Here is a 17215-nt window from a genome sequence, read left to right on the forward strand (position 1 = left end):
CCGGCTAATTTTTGTATTTTTAGTATTTTGTATTTTTAGTAGGGGTTTCACCATGTTGGTCAGGCTCCTGACCTCGTGATCTGCCTGCCTCAACCTCCCAAAGAATAATTGACCTTTTAACTACAAAAAAAAAAAAAAAAAAAATTAGCTCCTCTTTGGCAGAAATAAACTTTTATTCAAGATAGCTTTCTGGGTATTACAGATTTGCTTAATTCTAGATGTAGTTGAAGACCTAAATTATGCTGATTCCTACATTTCAAACTTTCTTCAGGAGGATGGTGACAGATAGGATTAAGAAGGTGACCAAAAGGCCGGGCACGGTGGCTCAAGCCTGTAATCCCAGCACTTTGGGAGGCCGAGACGGGCGGATCACGAGGTCTGGAGATCGAGACCATCCTGGCTAACATGGTGCACGGTGAAACCCCGTCTCTACTAAAAAAAAATGCAAAAAACTAGCCGGGCGAGGTGGCAGGCGCCTATAGTCCCAGCTACTTGGGAGGCTGAGGCAGGAGAATGGCATAAACCTGGGAGGCGGAGCTTGCAGTGAGCTGAGATCCGGCCACTGCACCCCAGCCTGGGTGACAGAGCGAGACTCCGTCTCAAAAAAAAAAAAAAGGTGACCAAAAAAATCTATTATATATATGGGATTATTTGCCAAGTGGAGAGTTCATTTTGGAGATTTTATTGGTAGAAAGTTTGGTTTTTAGACGTAAAAAGAAAAAAAATCTTAAAAGTATACCTTTTAATAATTTAGAAACACCCACTTTGAGTTTTGATTAATTTGATTAATTTTCATTAATTTATATCAAAACTCAGAGTGGGTATTTCTAATTATTTTACATTTTACAATTTAAAGATATGGTATTGTATTTGTGTAATTCATAGATTTTGTATCTTTTTCATTTTATTTTCTTGTGTTATTTATAAACATTTTTCATACCAAGTTGAATGTTCTCTTTTTTATTTATTTTTATTATAACTTTAAGTTCTGGGATATATGTGCAGAACATGCGGGTTTGTTACATAGGTATACACGTGCCATGGTGCTTTGCTGCACTTGTCAACCCGTCATCTACATTAGGTATTTCTCCTAATGCTATCCCTCCCCTAGCCCCCAACCCTTGAGTGTTCTCTTTTTTTTGTAAGCTTTTGTGAATCTTTATTTGTAAATTTGAATTGAGAACAATTTTCCATGTATTTTGCAATTAGTTAGCCATAGACAAATCAAACAAGATTTATCCCATAGCATCAAATAGATCTTTCCACTTTACTTACCTGTTAATCTGTTTATTTGTAGCAATTCTCGTTTGAAAAATGAGCTTCTACTTAACTGTTTCTACATTTTACATTTCAAAACAAGCTTGAACTCTAAGATGCAGTTTACATTTTTAAAACAAAAAAAAGACACTGCATATATTATCAGTTATGTATTTTCTTTCTAGGATAAAATGCAGGTTGACCAAGAAGAAGGAGGGCAACAAAAATGTCATGCGGAACACACCCCAGAAGAGGAAATTGATCATACAGGAGCCAAAACAAAGGTTTGGTTTACTTTTTCTATAGTTGTGTCTTTTTGAAATTTATATTTTGAATTATTGTATTTTATAATGGTTTCTTTTAATGCACTTGATATTTTTGATTTTAGAACTGTGAGAAAGTATAGAAAGCTGATAGCTGGAATAAGTATAATTTAATGATTTATTAAGAGTTGTGTTTTTAAAAAATGAACCCTAACAACATGAGCAAAATTACCTTTTTTGGTAGGAAAAAAGATACATTTTTCATTAACTTTTTTTTGGTAGGAAAAAAGATACATTTTTCATTAACTTTTTTTTTTCATCTCATTTGAACACATGTACACATAGAGGGGAACAACAAACATTGATGCTTATTGGAGGGTGGAGGGTGGAGGGTGGAAGGGAGGGAGAGGATCCCTCCCCTTAACGGGTACTAGGCTTAATACCTGGGTGGTGAAATAATCTGTACAACAAGCCCCTGTGACATGAGTTTACCTATATAACCTGCACGTGTGCCCTTGAACTTATTAAAAAAAAAAAAAAAAAACCTTTTATCAAAGAACCCAACAATAAAATTGCCTAAATTCTTTACCTTATTTCCTTAATTCATTATTTCTCATGCTTCACCAATAACTGCATTGTATTTCTAAAGTATGAATACATAAGTTAAAATTTTAACTTTAAGTGAAAAAAATCATTTCAGAAAAATATGAGATGGAACAAGCTATATGAGGAAAACTTATATTAGCTGTACTCTGTATCTCAGAATTAACCACTCTTAAGTATATCATAAAATATTTTCCTATGTGCAAAAATTAATACTTTCAGAAATAAAATGTTAAAGGATAAATGATTTATTGAGAGTAATTATTTTTCTAAGACAGCGATTGCTAATAAGACAGAAGGGAGAGACCTTGCCCCAGTCACCCAGATGAATGTAGTTATAACTCTTAAGCTGTCATCTTCAACAGATTTTTCTAACCTGCATAGAATTTAATCTATGCAGGTTAGCCAAATAGATTCATTTCTCAGAGATTATAAAGATTTAATTTTAAATCTTAGATTCTAAAGTTATTTAAAACCTGGAAACTTTTTTTCTGGCATTTTTCAAAATTTTAATTGTTGAACAGCTTTATTGAGATTTAGTTTACATATTCAATTCATCCAATTAGGTGTACGGTTTTTAGTATATTCAGTTGTGCAACCATGATCACAATTTTAGAACATTTTCATCATCCCAAAGAGAGGCCTTGTATCTATTAACAGTGACTTCCCATTTCCCTTCAACCCTCTCCCTGCCAGCCATAGGGAATAGGCAATAGATTTGCCTATTGTGAACATTTCATATACATATAGTTATACAGTATGTGCTTATTTGTGACTGGCTTCTTTCACCAAACATAGTGTTTTCAAGGTTCATCCAGGTTGTAGGAAATATCACTATTCCATTTTATGGCTGAATAATACGACATTGTATGAATACATACCACATTTTATTTAGCCATCTATCAATTGATAGACATCTGGGTTATTTTCACTTTTTTACTATTATGAATAATGCTGTTATGAACAATCATGTACAAGTTTTGCAGGGGTCTGTATTTTCATTTTTCTTGGGCATATACCTAGGAATGGAATTGCTGGGTCATAATTGTTTAACATTTTTGTTAACATTGTTTTGTTAATATTGTCATCTTTAACATTTTGAGGAACTTCCCAAGGGTTTTCCAGAACGGCTGCAACATTTTACAATCCTGCAAACAATGTATGAGAGGTTGCAGTTTCCCCACATCCTCACCAACACTTATTTTTTTTTTTTTATTATAGCCACCGTAATGGGTGAGAAGTAGCTACTCATTTTAGTTTTGCTTTGCATTTCCAACCCAATATTTTAATATAGAAACTAGGATTTAACATACCCAGACTACAAAATACCATCAGTCTTAAGGTAGTACTTGAAAATAAATATAACAGATCACAATCGTTTTGATTTTACTTTCTGTTTTACCTCTTAAATCTATTTTTAAGTTAATTTTAGAAATTTATACTTCTCTTTTGGATTTGCAGTCAGCTGTCTCAGACAAACAAGACCGATTAAATCAGACACTTAAAAAAGGAAAAGTCAAAAGTATTGATCTACCAATCCAGAGTAGCCTATGTAGACAACTGGGCCAAGATCTTCTCAACAGCTACATTGAAAATGAAGTATGTAAATCTGAGTTGATGTTGAAATAGGTGGTAATTTATTCTGATATTTTGTAGAAGTCAATGATTATCTCCAAAATTTAGGGCACTAGTTTATAACTCCTAAGGAATTATATTAAGTAAATTACTAAACTGCTTTATTTTTTACAAAATACTGAGCTGTATTTATGCCTTATGTACTGTGTAGCTTTCATCTTAGTTGCATAAAAAACATGTATTGCCTCCTCTATAGGGAAAGACTTCTGAAATTGATTCTTCCTTTTATCCTGTCTTTAACAATGACACCCAGCAGACAACATATGGGGAAATATTAGCTGCTCCCCTCTTCTCCTGTGTTGTCCTTAAAGATTATATCTCTATTCAAAATGTTTTCTGACATCCATTAAATAATTTTTTTAAAATCTTTGTCATTCTTGACATTTTCTTACATGTTCTTTTCTATTTGCATGTTTAAGTTACAGTCTCTAGAGGAAATGAGTGTTGTTTCTTTACCAGTATCTGTGTAAGAAGTAATTTATATTTTGTAACTTTGCATTTAAGTGGTAGTTCCTAATTTTTACAAGCTTGGCCTGCATTAAAAGATCAGTCTTCTGACTTTACAATGCTTGCTTTTGTAGTACCTACCTATATCATCTATTCATTAATTGTTAACAGCTGCATTTTATGTGAAGCAAGCATTCCTGGAGATCCTGAATAATTTGGAATTTGTGTGTCTTGAGAAAAACTTTCCCAAAGGAATGAATTGTAGGGAAGCACGGTTATAGCAAATTTTGTATATAAAATGAGATTTTCTTAACTTTTGAATATCTCATTTTCAGTTCACAAATATGAATACATGGTAGTTTATAAAGGGATTCTTATGTTTACATGTTTTTATTAAAGTGAAAATTTTGCTCAAGTATTATAATCTTCAGGTTATTTCTTTGCTTTTGTTCATCATAAACTAACATCTATAAATACTTTTTATTTATACCCTCAAACCTATGAAGTGTAGGTTTTGTTAGAGAACTACATTTTACAGGTGAGGAAACTGAGACACAAGTAGATTAAATAACCCAGGATCAGAAATACCCTTTAGATTTGGATCCAGGTGATTGTTCTCCAAAGCTCAATATGACAACAACTATACCATATCCACCCCACAAGGCTTTTATTCAGTACCAGTTATGTGTCAAACATTTAACTAAATATTTGACATGAATTCTCTCAACCTTATTAGCAGCCCTATGAGTTAGATGGAATTATGCCGTCTGTTTTAGGATAAGAAAACTTATGTTTAAATGATTTTTCTCCTATCTCAAGATAGTAAATAGGGAACCTAGGATTTTAACCTGAGTATGTAGAATGACATAGGTTATGTTTTCTTTTGTTTTTTAACAGCTTTATTGAGATACATGTACATATCATAACCCATTTAAAGTATACAATCCAGTGGTTTTTGGTATACTACATTAAATTTTTACATGAAATTTGCTATTATAACCATTTTTAAGTGTGTAATTCAATGACTTTAATTACATTCACTGTATTGTGCATCCATCACCACTGTCTGTTTTCAAAACAATTCCATCACCCCAAACGTAAACTCTATAATAACTTGCTTTCCTCCCTTCTCCCAGTCCCCTACTTTCTGTCTTTGTGAATTGCCTAGTTATCAATAGATAAGAATCATGTTAGTCCTTTTGTGTCTGGCTTATTTGGCATAATGACTTCAAGATTCACCTTGTTTCAGCACGTATCATAACTTCATTTCTTCTTAAAATGAAATAAAATACTACATTGCGTTTATATACTTTTTTTATTCGTTCATCTATTAGTGTGCATTTGGGTTGTTTTTACTTTTTGGCTATTGTGAATAATGCTGCAGTGAACATTGACATAAAAATATCTGTTCAAGTCTCTGCTTTCAATTTTTTTGTGGGTGCATCTAGGAGTGAAATTGAAATTCTGCACTTAGCATTTTGAGGGACAGCCAAAACGTTTTCCATAGTGGCTGCAGCATTTTACATTCCTCTCAGCAGTGTACAAGGGTTTCACTTTCTCCACATCCTCATGAATACTTATTTTTTTATTGTAATCATCCTAGTGAGTGTGAAGTGGTATCTCATTGTGGTTTTGATTTCTGTTTCCCTAATGCGTATTCTTATGACAACTAATCTGAAGCTTTTTGAATAGGGGAAGATGATTATGCAAGATAAGTTAGAGAAAGAAAGAAATGATGCTAAGAATGCCGTTGAAGAATATGTATATGATTTTAGAGACAGGCTGGGCACTGTCTATGAAAAATTCATCACTCCAGAAGTAAGTCTAAATTCTGTAATTTTTTGTGAGGACTATTTAAATGTTTACTTGAGAATGCTAGTACAAATTACATAAATAAATGTACCAAATGTTGTTATTGTTTCCAATCTTGGGCCCATATGGGGAAGGTTCTTAGTTATTTTTGCAAGTTGCAGAAGTATGGTTAAAAACATATTTTTGAATAAGAAGTTAGAAAATTTTGAAATGTAACATTTTATACTTGAAAAACATTCTGTCCTTCCATAATTTTTACTTTTTATTTATTTACTTGAGACAGCATCTAGCTCTGTCACCCAGGCTGGAGTGCAGTGTCACGATTTCAGCTCACTGCAACCTCTACTTCCCAGGCTCAAGCAATCCTCTCACCTCACCCTCACAAGTAGATGGGAATACAGGCACGTGCCGTCACGCCTGGCTAATTTTTTAATTTGTTGTAGAAACATGATTTTGCCATATCACCCAGGCTGGTCTCTTGGTTCTGGGCTCAAGCGATCCTCCCACCTTGGCCTTTCAAAGTGTTGGGATTACAGGCATGAGGCACTGCACTGGGCCCAATGATGACTTTTATTTCTTAGGAAAGTATTTTTAATTAGTGTCTCTCAAATATATTACTAGGACATGAATAAACTGTCTGTAATATTGGAAGACACAGAAAATTGGCTTTATGAAGATGGAGAGGACCAACCTAAACAAGTTTATGTGGATAAGCTTCAAGAACTAAAGGTACATTTTTTTAAAGTCCATGTTAGTGTAAATCAGTAATTTTTTCTAAAAATTAGGGTGTAAGAGCACAGTGTATGTTCTATTAATTTTTAATTTTTTAATTGAGGGGAAAATTGTATATATGGTGTACGACATGTTTTGATTATGCACACATTGTAGAATGGCTAAGTCAAACTATTTAACAAATGAGTTACCTCACATATGTTTCTTTGGGAGGGAGAACACTTAAAATCTACTCTCTCAAGCAATTTTCAAATGTACAGTATATTGTTATGTATATATGTACAATAGATCTCTTGGACTTACTCCTCTTGTCTAATTGAAATGTTGTATCCTTTGACCAATAGCTCTCCATCATACCACCTGATAACCACCAATTCTTCTATCTGCTTCTAAGAGTTTACCTTTTTTAGAGTCAACCTTTGAGATCATACAGTATTTGTCTTTTTGTGCCTGGCTTATTTCACTTAGCGTAATGTCCTCCAGGTTCATCTAAATTGTCTCAAATGGCAGGATCTACTTCTTTTTAAGGCTGAATAGTATTCCATTGTGTATGCATACCACATTTTCTTTGTCCATCATTTAATTGATGGACACTTACATTGATTCTGTATTTTGGCTATTGTGAATAATGCTGCAGTGAATGTGGAGTGCAGATATCTCTTTGGCATACTGATTTTATTTTCTTTGGATATATACACAGTAGTGAGATTGCTGGATCGGTATGTTTTTAGTAAGTACATGAAAAATTACTAAATCAGAAATGTATAAGAGGAAATTTTCTAATTTTAAAAGCATTTTGAGAGGCAAGCAGTGCTACATAATTGAAATCAGATATTGTGTAGTCATAATGTCAAAATATAAATGTTTATAGATGATCAGTGTTACTTTTGCACAAGTTATATATTACTGGTATGTCTTTAAGAAGCGATAAGTATATCATCTTGACCCTTTCTTATCCATTAAGGGAGTCATCCTCTTCCCCTGCTCCTCTGACTCTTAACTGTCTGATGTTAGGGAGTAATACTACAGTGGCCTGTTGTATTTTCACAGTGTAGCTCATGGGGATACCTGACCAGCCAAGGACTTACAAAATAGTATCACTGCTCTTGAATCTTAACGTCCTTTCACAAATAAGGAGACTTGGCCACAAAATCTCCTTTTTTAGGTCAGTGGTGTTATTTTAGGGAAAGATCACTGTTGACTCCTTTCTCCATATTTGCTACCAAATCTGGAAAAAATACCTTAAAAGATTAAAAGTTTATATTGGGTTGGGTGCTGTGGCTCACACCTGTAATCCCAGCACTTTGGGAGGCCGAGGCAGGCAGATCACCAAGTCAGGAGATCGAGACCATCCTGGCTAACACGGTGAAACCCCGTCTCTACCAAAAAAAAAAAGAAAATACAAAAATTAGCCGGGCATGGTGGCGGGCACCTGTAGTCCCAGCTACTCAAGAGACTGAGGCAGGAGAATGGCGTGAACCCGGGAGGGAGCTTGCAGTGAGCTGAGATTGCGCCACTGCACTCCAGCCTGGGCGACAGAGCGAGACTCCATCTCAAAAAAAAAAAAAAAAAAAGTCTATATTGGAAGGATGAAGGAAATTTTCAGTCATTCCTTCTTAGTATGGATCATAGCAGTTCTTTAATGTGTGTATGAATTACCTGGGTGCTTACTGAAATGGAAATTTTGATTCAGTAGATACAAGGTGGACCCCCTTTTAACACGCTTCCAAGTGATGCTGATGCTGCTGGTCCCCGAACCATTCTTTGAGTAGCAAGGGATTACATAGATGCTACATGATGACATTAACAAGGATTTTTAGAATATGGGAAAAGATGGCCCTTTACAACTTGGGACAGGCATGAGGTGGGGGAGGGTATGCAAAAGAAGTTACTCAACTTAAAAGAAGTTAATATTGTGCAAAAAATTACCTTCATGCCAACAAATTACTTCCAAAGGAAATAATTAGAAAACCTAAGTTTATGATAGCAAAACTGGGCTTTACCATGTCTTCTTGGTGGTTTTTAATCCCTATCTCCCTAAAAGAAACACAAGCCGGCCAGGCTCAGTAGCTCACACTTGTAATCCCGGCACTTTGGGAGCCGAGGTGGGTGTATCACCTGAGGTAAGGAGTTCCAGACCAGCCTGGCTAACATGGTAAAATCCCATTTCTACTTAGAGTACAAAAAATTAGCCAGGCATGGTGGCATGCACCTGTAATCCCAGCTACTCAGGAGGCTGAGGCAGGAGACACGCTTGAATCCAGGAGGCAGAGGTTGCAGTGAGCTGAGATCGCATCATTGCACTCCAGCTTCGGCAACGAGAGTGAAACTCCTTCTCAAAAAGAAACACAAGCCAAGCAGCAGAGGCCAGTAGAAATAACTGGAAATCCCAGCAGTTCCTATCATGGGTTCTTCTGCTTCAAATATATAAGTAGCCATAGAAATTAATATTACAGAAGTTTTCACAAGTTTTACTTTTTCTGTAATGTTGGCAATTTGAGAGGCCAAGGCAGGAGAATCACCTGAAGCCAGGAGTTTAAGACCAGCCTTGAGCAAAAAAGCAAGACCCCATCTCTACAAAAAAATAAATTAGCCAGGCACAGTGGTATGTGCCTGTAGTTCCAGGTTGGGAGGCTGAGGCAGGAGGATGACTTGAACCCAGGAGTTTGAGGCTACAGTAAGCTGTTGCCATTGCACTCCAGCCTAGGTGACACAGCAAGACCCTGTCCCAATGGAAAAAAAAAAAAGAAGCACTACTTGCTTCCCTTTCAAAAACATTTAAACTACAAAGAATATGATATGAATAGACCAAATTTAGTAATGGTATCCTGGAACAGATGATAATGAACTCTGAATAAAGACTGTAGTTCAGTTAATAGTAATGCTCCAGTGGTAGTTTCTTAGTTTTGACAAATGTATCCTAAGATGCTAACATTAGAGAAAAGCATAGAGAAGCATCTGGTGCTTGCTCTCTGTATAATTTCCTTTTAAGTTTTCTGTAAATCTAAAATTGTTCTAAAATAAGCCGATTTTTATTTAAGTATATAAAGAATTTAAAAGAAAATAGTTATTTTATCCTTCTAATGTGCTCCCCTTCCCAAAACTACAGTCTGTTTTAACATTTAGAAACTCTTTAATCCAAGACATGTAGGGGAAAAACCTAAATATACTACAGTACTCATTTTACTGATTAAATATACAAATAATGTTTAGTTGATAATAATTATCAGTCCCAGTAATTATGTTGTACATAGAGGGTATATTATGGTTTTGAGTATTTGATACCAAGTTTCAAATCTACAAATTCTGCATGCAGTATAGTTTTTATGGTTTTCTTATTTTAATAGTTCTACAAAGTTTTAACACCCAGCTTTTAAGGAATTAAAGTTTTGATTGGGATTTCGGATTGAAGAAGCTAAGATGTAATCTTAATGAGTGAGAAAAAGAGATAAGGTGTGAGGAAGGCATCCATGTGTAGGATTGAGGAAGTAGCTACTGGAACTCGCTTCCATATAGGAAAATAAGAGGGGACATATTTTTATCTGTCCATCTTTTCTATTTATCATCCTATAAGGGCCCTATAAAAGTTTTCTGTTAAAACTCAAATAATAACAATTTTTCTTCTTTAAAAATTTCTCATGTTGACAGAAATATGGCCAGCCTATTCAAATGAAGTACATGGAGCATGAAGAGAGACCAAAAGCCTTAAATGACTTGGGAAAAAAGATCCAACTTGTCATGAAAGTGATAGAAGCTTATAGAAACAAGGTATTGAATTCATAAAGCCAATTGTTGATGATGGCATGTGCATGGTACATAGAATGGGGCAAATCTAAAAGTTCTCAGCTACAAAGCTATAGCAGTTGTAGCTATCAATTTCCAGAGACTGTATACCAAATTTAAAACTTACTTTTTTATTGGAGAATTTCACTTAAGGATTCTGATACATTTGAAATACAGTGAAGGTACGGAGCTTTTATCTTTTAGAATTTCCTGAAACTACATTATAAAATAACCCAGTGACCAAATCCATTGTTTTCTTCTTAGCGATTTCATTTTTATGTAGTGAAAAAGAGGACCTCTTTGACTTTTTTTTAAATTATGGGCCTCTTTGAGACTGGACTCTGCTAGCCATTATTTTGTTTCTTGGCTCATTTTTCTTTTAGTTGCTTTTTGTCCTCCAGTCCATTAGTCATCCATAATCTCCTGTATGCTTTATTCTTTTATAAACATATTCAAATCTATATAACCTTAATCTTTCCACTGTCTTTAAGTCTCAAATATGTAGTTATACAGATGATATTTCCATTTAGATATAACCATAAAATTTGAGAAAATTAAGCTTATTGTTTTGTTTCCTCTAAATCAGTAGTTATCAGACTTTTTTTAAGACAATATTTTAGGCTTTACAGTTTTTACGTATCTATACAGCTATTCATATCTGCCATTGTAGCACAAAAGTACCATAGACAATATGCAAACTAATGGACATGGCTGTGTTCCCAAAAACTTTATTTAAAAAATCATAAGCAGTGGCTGGATTTAGCTGATGGTACAAGTTTTTTGATCCCTACTCTAAGGAAATATTCTCTGTAATCCCTAGTTTTTGTCATTGATGTTAAATGTGCATTAGTAGGAAGAAGAGACCAACACCAGAAATATTCAAACATGTGAAAATAGCTTACATTTATTGAGCATGTCATGAATTTTAAGTACTTTATGTGGATTATCTCACCAGGATATATCCTGTACAAAGTTAATGTTATCTTTATTTTACAACTAAGAAAACAGAAATGCTTAAGCAACTTACTGAGGTTTACCCAAGTAGTTAATGATGGAATCAACATTCAAACCTAACCAGTCTGACATCAACATACAAATTCTCAGCAACTATATTGCTTCCCACTACACAAAATGGAAAAGAGTTACTTATTTTAGAAATAAGAGATTTTTGAGTTTTGTGAAACAAAAACTGCAGTCCAGCAAACCTAAAGGAAAAATTCAGATATTGATTGTAAATATGCCTGTTAATATCAGTGTTCAATCTTATAGGCACAGATATAATGTAAGGATAATGAAAAAGTAAGAAAGAAGAAACAACCCAATGAAAACACCAAGAATATTTTAAATCTGGTATAATTACTAGTGGCACAGTTCTCCCCAGGCTTTAGCTATCTTCTTCAATATACAGGTTTAAGATATTATCCCACACAAGGCAAGACTTCACTTTTGCTCAAACATTTGAGTTTTTATTATGTGCTAGGCTATTTTCTAGGTGATTGAACTATAGTGTCAAACAAAACATTGAACTTGTTTTTAATATGCTTCAATAGTGAAAGGTGGACAATAAATTACTGTAAGTTATATCAGATAGTAATAAAAAGCTGAAGAAAAAGTAAAGGACTGCCAGAGTTGGTAGAAGTTTGTCAGAAGGGTGTACTAATAAGGTGATACACATGTTAGGAGAGAAATGAAGAAGTGAAAACTCAAAGATATGTAATAACTGGAAGAGAAATGTTCTAGACAAAGAATTGCAGTTGCAAAACACCAAGGGGAGAACATGTTAGAGGAACAGCAAGGTCAGTGTGGTTGAAAACAGGGGTAAGTGTGGCAGTTGCCAGATCATAAATGGGTCTGTTGGCCCTTGTAAAAGTTTGGGTTTTACTCTGAGATAGGAAGCTGTTGGAGGTTTTTGAGCACAGGAGTAATAACATTTGGCTTTTTTTTTTTTTAAGGATCTGGAGGCAGAGAGACAGATTAAGACATTATTAGAATAATACCAGCAAGAAATGATGGAGGCTCGAACCCAGAGAGTAGGGTTGGGGAGCCAAGAAGTGGTCAGATTTTTCCATTTATTTTGAAGGTAGATGTTTTTAAGATTTCCTGATAGATTTGATGTAAATCTATCACAAATAAGTTGAAAATGACTCCAAGAATTTTGACCTGAAAGAATGAAGTTTCCATTTGCTGAGATGAAGAAAACTGGGAAGAGGAGGTGGGGACATAATCAGGTGTTTGAAACATAAGCATTTTTTTTTTAAAGCATGTGGGTAGAGAGATGAATGAGGATGAACTGGCAAAAGAAACTTAAAAAGTGATCCATGACATAGGAAGAAATTCAAAAAAATGTGGCAACCTAGAAACAGAGTCAGACGATTGATGCATAATTTCTGATCATACAAACAGAAAGAGGACTTGGGTATCTGAGGGAACTTTATGGGTTTTTTGTTTGTTTGGGGTTTTTTTTCTTCATATATATAGCTTTATGGCTTTAAAAATGGCGTCACCATCCTCCCACTTCTTTGGAGTGTTCTTACATTCTCTTTCCCTTTATATTCTGTGTCCAAACTGTAATCCATCAGAAGATTCTCTTTCTATGTGTTCATTGCCATTTCTTTCTGATTCTATCACTACTAATCTAAACCATGACTACTTGGTTGTCTATTACATGTGACAACTGCAGTTTCTCTTTTTCAGAAAGAATTTTGTCATTTTTCTAATCAAGAATTTAACATACTTTTCTGTTATATATTCATAATTTTGTGTCTAGTTTGCTATATGCCTTGTTCGCCTTATTTCTCCTTTACACATTCCATTTCGTTGCAGCTTCTTTCTTGGCTAAGTGCTTTCTCCATGAGTATTCCTTAGTAGTCATTCTTTCCCAAACCTGATTTCTTCAGAGAACCTTTCCTTTTTAAACTCACACTGATTTTATCTTTTATCCCATTCTCTTCAGTTCTGTGTTATTTGTATGTGGTTTCTTCAGATGAATACATTTGAGGTATACAGTCAATAAGAGTCTAAATTTTAAAAGTAGAAATTATTAATAAACTGGTGCTACCTGAAAAATCATTACATGCAGTCAAGCTTTTTTTTTTTTTTTTTTTTTTTTTTTAAATAGGATGAAAGATATGACCATCTGGATCCTGGTGAAATGGAAAAGGTTGAAAAATATATCAGTGATGCCATGAGTTGGCTGAATAGTAAGATGAATACACAAAACAAACTAAGTCTCACTCAAGATCCTGTGGTAAAAGTTTCAGAAATAGTAGCAAAGTCAAAGGTAAGAAGTTTACGAAATTGCCTTTTTACTGGTTTCAAGGATTAAAATTTTTTAATGGGAGTCATACTTTGGCAAATAATCAGCTTGCAGAAGAGCTTAGAAGAACAGAAATTTAAGGCTATTTTTTTATTTAGTTAAAAAAATTAAGATTTTAGGTATGGGGTAATTGATTTAATTTGTCATATAAGGCTGGTTTTTAAACTTCAAGAGTAATATAGAATGAAATAAAAGCAATGTGGCAACTTCTGATTAAGTATTTCAGATTTATAGGTTGGATGAGACCTCTAAGTCTTCATTACAGAATTTTTCAGTATAAGTCTGTCTTTGACCTAGTTTGAAGTGTATAAATTTTCATGGTAAAATCTTATTCCGAGATAAACTTTTCAGTTTAAAAAACACTGCCAATGAAAATGTTGGCCAGGCGTGGTGGCTCATGTCTGTAATCCCAGCACTTTGTGGGGGTTGAGAAAGGCAGACTGCTTGAACCCAGGAGTTAGAGACCAGCATAAACAACATGGCGAAACCCTGTCTCTACAAAAAATACAAAAATCAGCTGGGCGTAGTAGCGCATATCTGTAGTCCCAGCTACTCAGGAGGCTGAGGCAGGAGGCTCCTTTGAGCCCAGGAATTTGAGGCAGCAGTGAGCTACAATCGTGCCACTGCACTCCAGCTGGGCGACAGAGCAGGACCCTGTCTATTTTTAAAAAAAAAGGCATCTAAATACCTATCACTAGGAAACTAGATCAATAAATTGATGCATCCATACAACACTATGCAGCCATTAATATAGCATTTTACATATAGAGATATCTATTTAGATATAAAGATGTATACAGTGTATTGCTAAGTTAAATTACAAAACCTAAATAAAATGTGTTCATTTGTATAAATATGTGTGCTCATAGATGTGTTTATATGTATGCGTATGCATGAATATACATCTAGAAGGATATCCACCAAAGGTTAATATTCTTTATTTGTAGGAGATGGAATTTCAGGGGATTTTTAAAATATCATTCAGTATGTTTTGGGATATGTGATTTTTTCTTTTTTTAACAAAAGCTGGTATTTTTAATAAATACGTAATAAAAATATTTTTATTCTAACAAAGTTTTGCCAAGAAGCTATAATATATATTTTACTCCTAATGAGATGAGATGTGGAGTGTGACAAGAGCAGTTTGCAGCTAAAACATTCCCCCTAGGATGTTAATCCCTATATTTCCGTCCCTACCCCAATCTTTGTGACATTGATCTTCAAAGGTTTTTAAATTTGAGTAGTGTTTGTATAGTGTTCTTCTATTTGTACGTAAAAAGCAAGGAAATTGAAGAACATTGTTTCATTTAAATTATTAAGTTGCAGTTTACTTTCATGGCACTTTTTCCCTCAACAGAAGAGGCTACTCAGCTATTTTCAAAAAAAACAAAAAAACAGTTGTTTGTGTATTTGTATGATTCCATTTATTAGAATTGTTTTCATATAAATGTTGAAAATTTTCAATTTATGAAATAGGTGTTATTTGATGTAATTCTCATAGCAAAGCATTACACATAATGTAAAGGAAAAATTAAAAATTATTCCTGCCAAAGTAAACTATATTTGAATTATTATAAAGAAACAAGTTTTAGAAAGGTTAAGTACAAAAAATAATTGTTTACGATTCAATAATTTTTGACTGCCACAGACATATACTAACAAAGAAGGTAAATCTTTCATGAGGCATTTGAAGAAAACAGTTGGTTATCTGGCTGAGCTAACACAAATTCAGAAAGGTGGAATTATGTGAAAATTCAGAAAGTTAATGTGAAATTTAGAAAGTTAATGGTAACTTGTTCTGTAATCATTTTAATATAATCAATTTCTTCGTGTCTTTAGGAACTGGATAATTTCTGTAACCCCATCATTTACAAGCCCAAACCAAAAGTAGAAGTTCCTGAAGACAAAGCAAAAGCTAATAGTGAACACAATGGCCCAATGGATGGACAGAGTGGAAATGAAACGAAATCAGATTCAACAAAAGACAGCTCACAGCATACTAAATCCTCCGGAGAGATGGAAGTGGACTAAGTCTTAATTTTACCTTCACATAATTCAAACAGTGCAAGTAACCACGGGGTCCATCTTTTACATCTGGTACACACAACAGATGTTCAGTTGTTCTTAACCTCTTTTTGTCATTTGTTTTTTGGAGTAGTTTTGAAAAGTGTTTTATATTGAGTGCACTTCTGTTCATTTCCATTGCTGCTTACATGAAGCTTTAGCCGAATTAGATTTACAAGACAATTTAAGCTTTCCAGATACATTTTATATCAAACATAACAGAATTGATACATAGTTGGCAACAGTCTACCTTATTTAAAGCTTCTACTGGGATAAACCTCAATTCCTTTATTCAGGAAAGGATACTTTATTGCACTATTGTTGCAGAAGCGTAGATTTCATTGCAACTTTATTTTGAAAAACAAATGGAAATTGATGGGGTTGAAAGCTACGAAGGCACTGACCTTTTTCTAGTTATTGTATTGTTACAATTTAAATATTAAAACAAATAAGAGCTTTCTCAACAAATTAGTCCATCTCATTGATGTACCACAGAACTCCAAAGCTTTGCTATCATCACATAAATGAACTAAATCACATGTGAAAGGGAACACACCCGATTTTATGTTAAGGTGAAACCAGCAGTTTGCTTCTTTTATTAGTAATGTGGATTGATGTTTTCTCAGAGTAACTCATCTTTTTTGCTTGAAATTTTTGATCTTGTCCTGAAGACTAGCTGCTGCTAAAACAATGCTAGCCTAAAGACACAGGAGTCTCTGACAAAATGACCTTCATGTTAAGGGGAAATGCTGTTTATCTACTCAGACATGCATCTGTGATGTTCATAGCCTTGTTTCAGTTATAATAGTTGTCTTGTTTTTTTCTTAATTGATTTTGTTAATAATACCTTAACACAGGGTAGGGAGAAGTGGCACAGTGTATTGCATTATATACATTTATCATTGATTTACCTAATGTTACCTTGTAGATTAAACACTATTAAGTGGTAATACTTGAAAAGGAGCACTTATACCGTAAGTCTTAGGAAATAATGTTTGTAATAAATTTAACTATGTTACATATCAACAGGCAAAAATATAGAATGTTACATAGTGTTGTATGATGTGATTAAATTATAGTTCCTGCTGTTAACATTACCTTTTGAAACCTTGGCTCCAGTTTTGGTGGTGCTTATACAAATTCAATGGGAAAAGGGACTGTAAACTTAAGATGTATTTTAAGGACTTTATCTGTGCTTCATCACCAAACTTGTTCACATTGTTAATTTCTGTCCAGAGACCTGAAACTGTTTTAAGTATGGGAACAGACCGAAATGATGTTTCGACTTACAAGAGACAGAAGC

At 34.1% G+C, this 17215-nt stretch overlaps 1 protein-coding gene across 1 annotated transcript in view; it reads left to right on the forward strand.

Moving 5' to 3' along the window:
* Nucleotides 1-17009, forward strand: part of HSPA4L (heat shock protein family A (Hsp70) member 4 like) — a 55974-nt gene extending 38965 nt beyond the window's left edge. Inside the window, exons 13-19 of the mRNA XM_007999757.3 lie at nucleotides 1443-1541; nucleotides 3585-3722; nucleotides 5898-6023; nucleotides 6639-6746; nucleotides 10398-10517; nucleotides 13651-13812; nucleotides 15688-17009. Coding sequence (XP_007997948.3) covers nucleotides 1443-1541; nucleotides 3585-3722; nucleotides 5898-6023; nucleotides 6639-6746; nucleotides 10398-10517; nucleotides 13651-13812; nucleotides 15688-15879 — 945 coding nt within the window. The 3' untranslated portion in view covers nucleotides 15880-17009. The remainder of the gene's footprint in view (nucleotides 1-1442; nucleotides 1542-3584; nucleotides 3723-5897; nucleotides 6024-6638; nucleotides 6747-10397; nucleotides 10518-13650; nucleotides 13813-15687) is intronic.
* Nucleotides 17010-17215: the final 206 nt, after the last annotated feature.

The sequence above is a fragment of the Chlorocebus sabaeus genome, chromosome 7 (assembly GCF_047675955.1).
Source record: "Chlorocebus sabaeus isolate Y175 chromosome 7, mChlSab1.0.hap1, whole genome shotgun sequence".
NCBI classification, from domain to species: domain Eukaryota; kingdom Metazoa; phylum Chordata; class Mammalia; order Primates; family Cercopithecidae; genus Chlorocebus; species Chlorocebus sabaeus.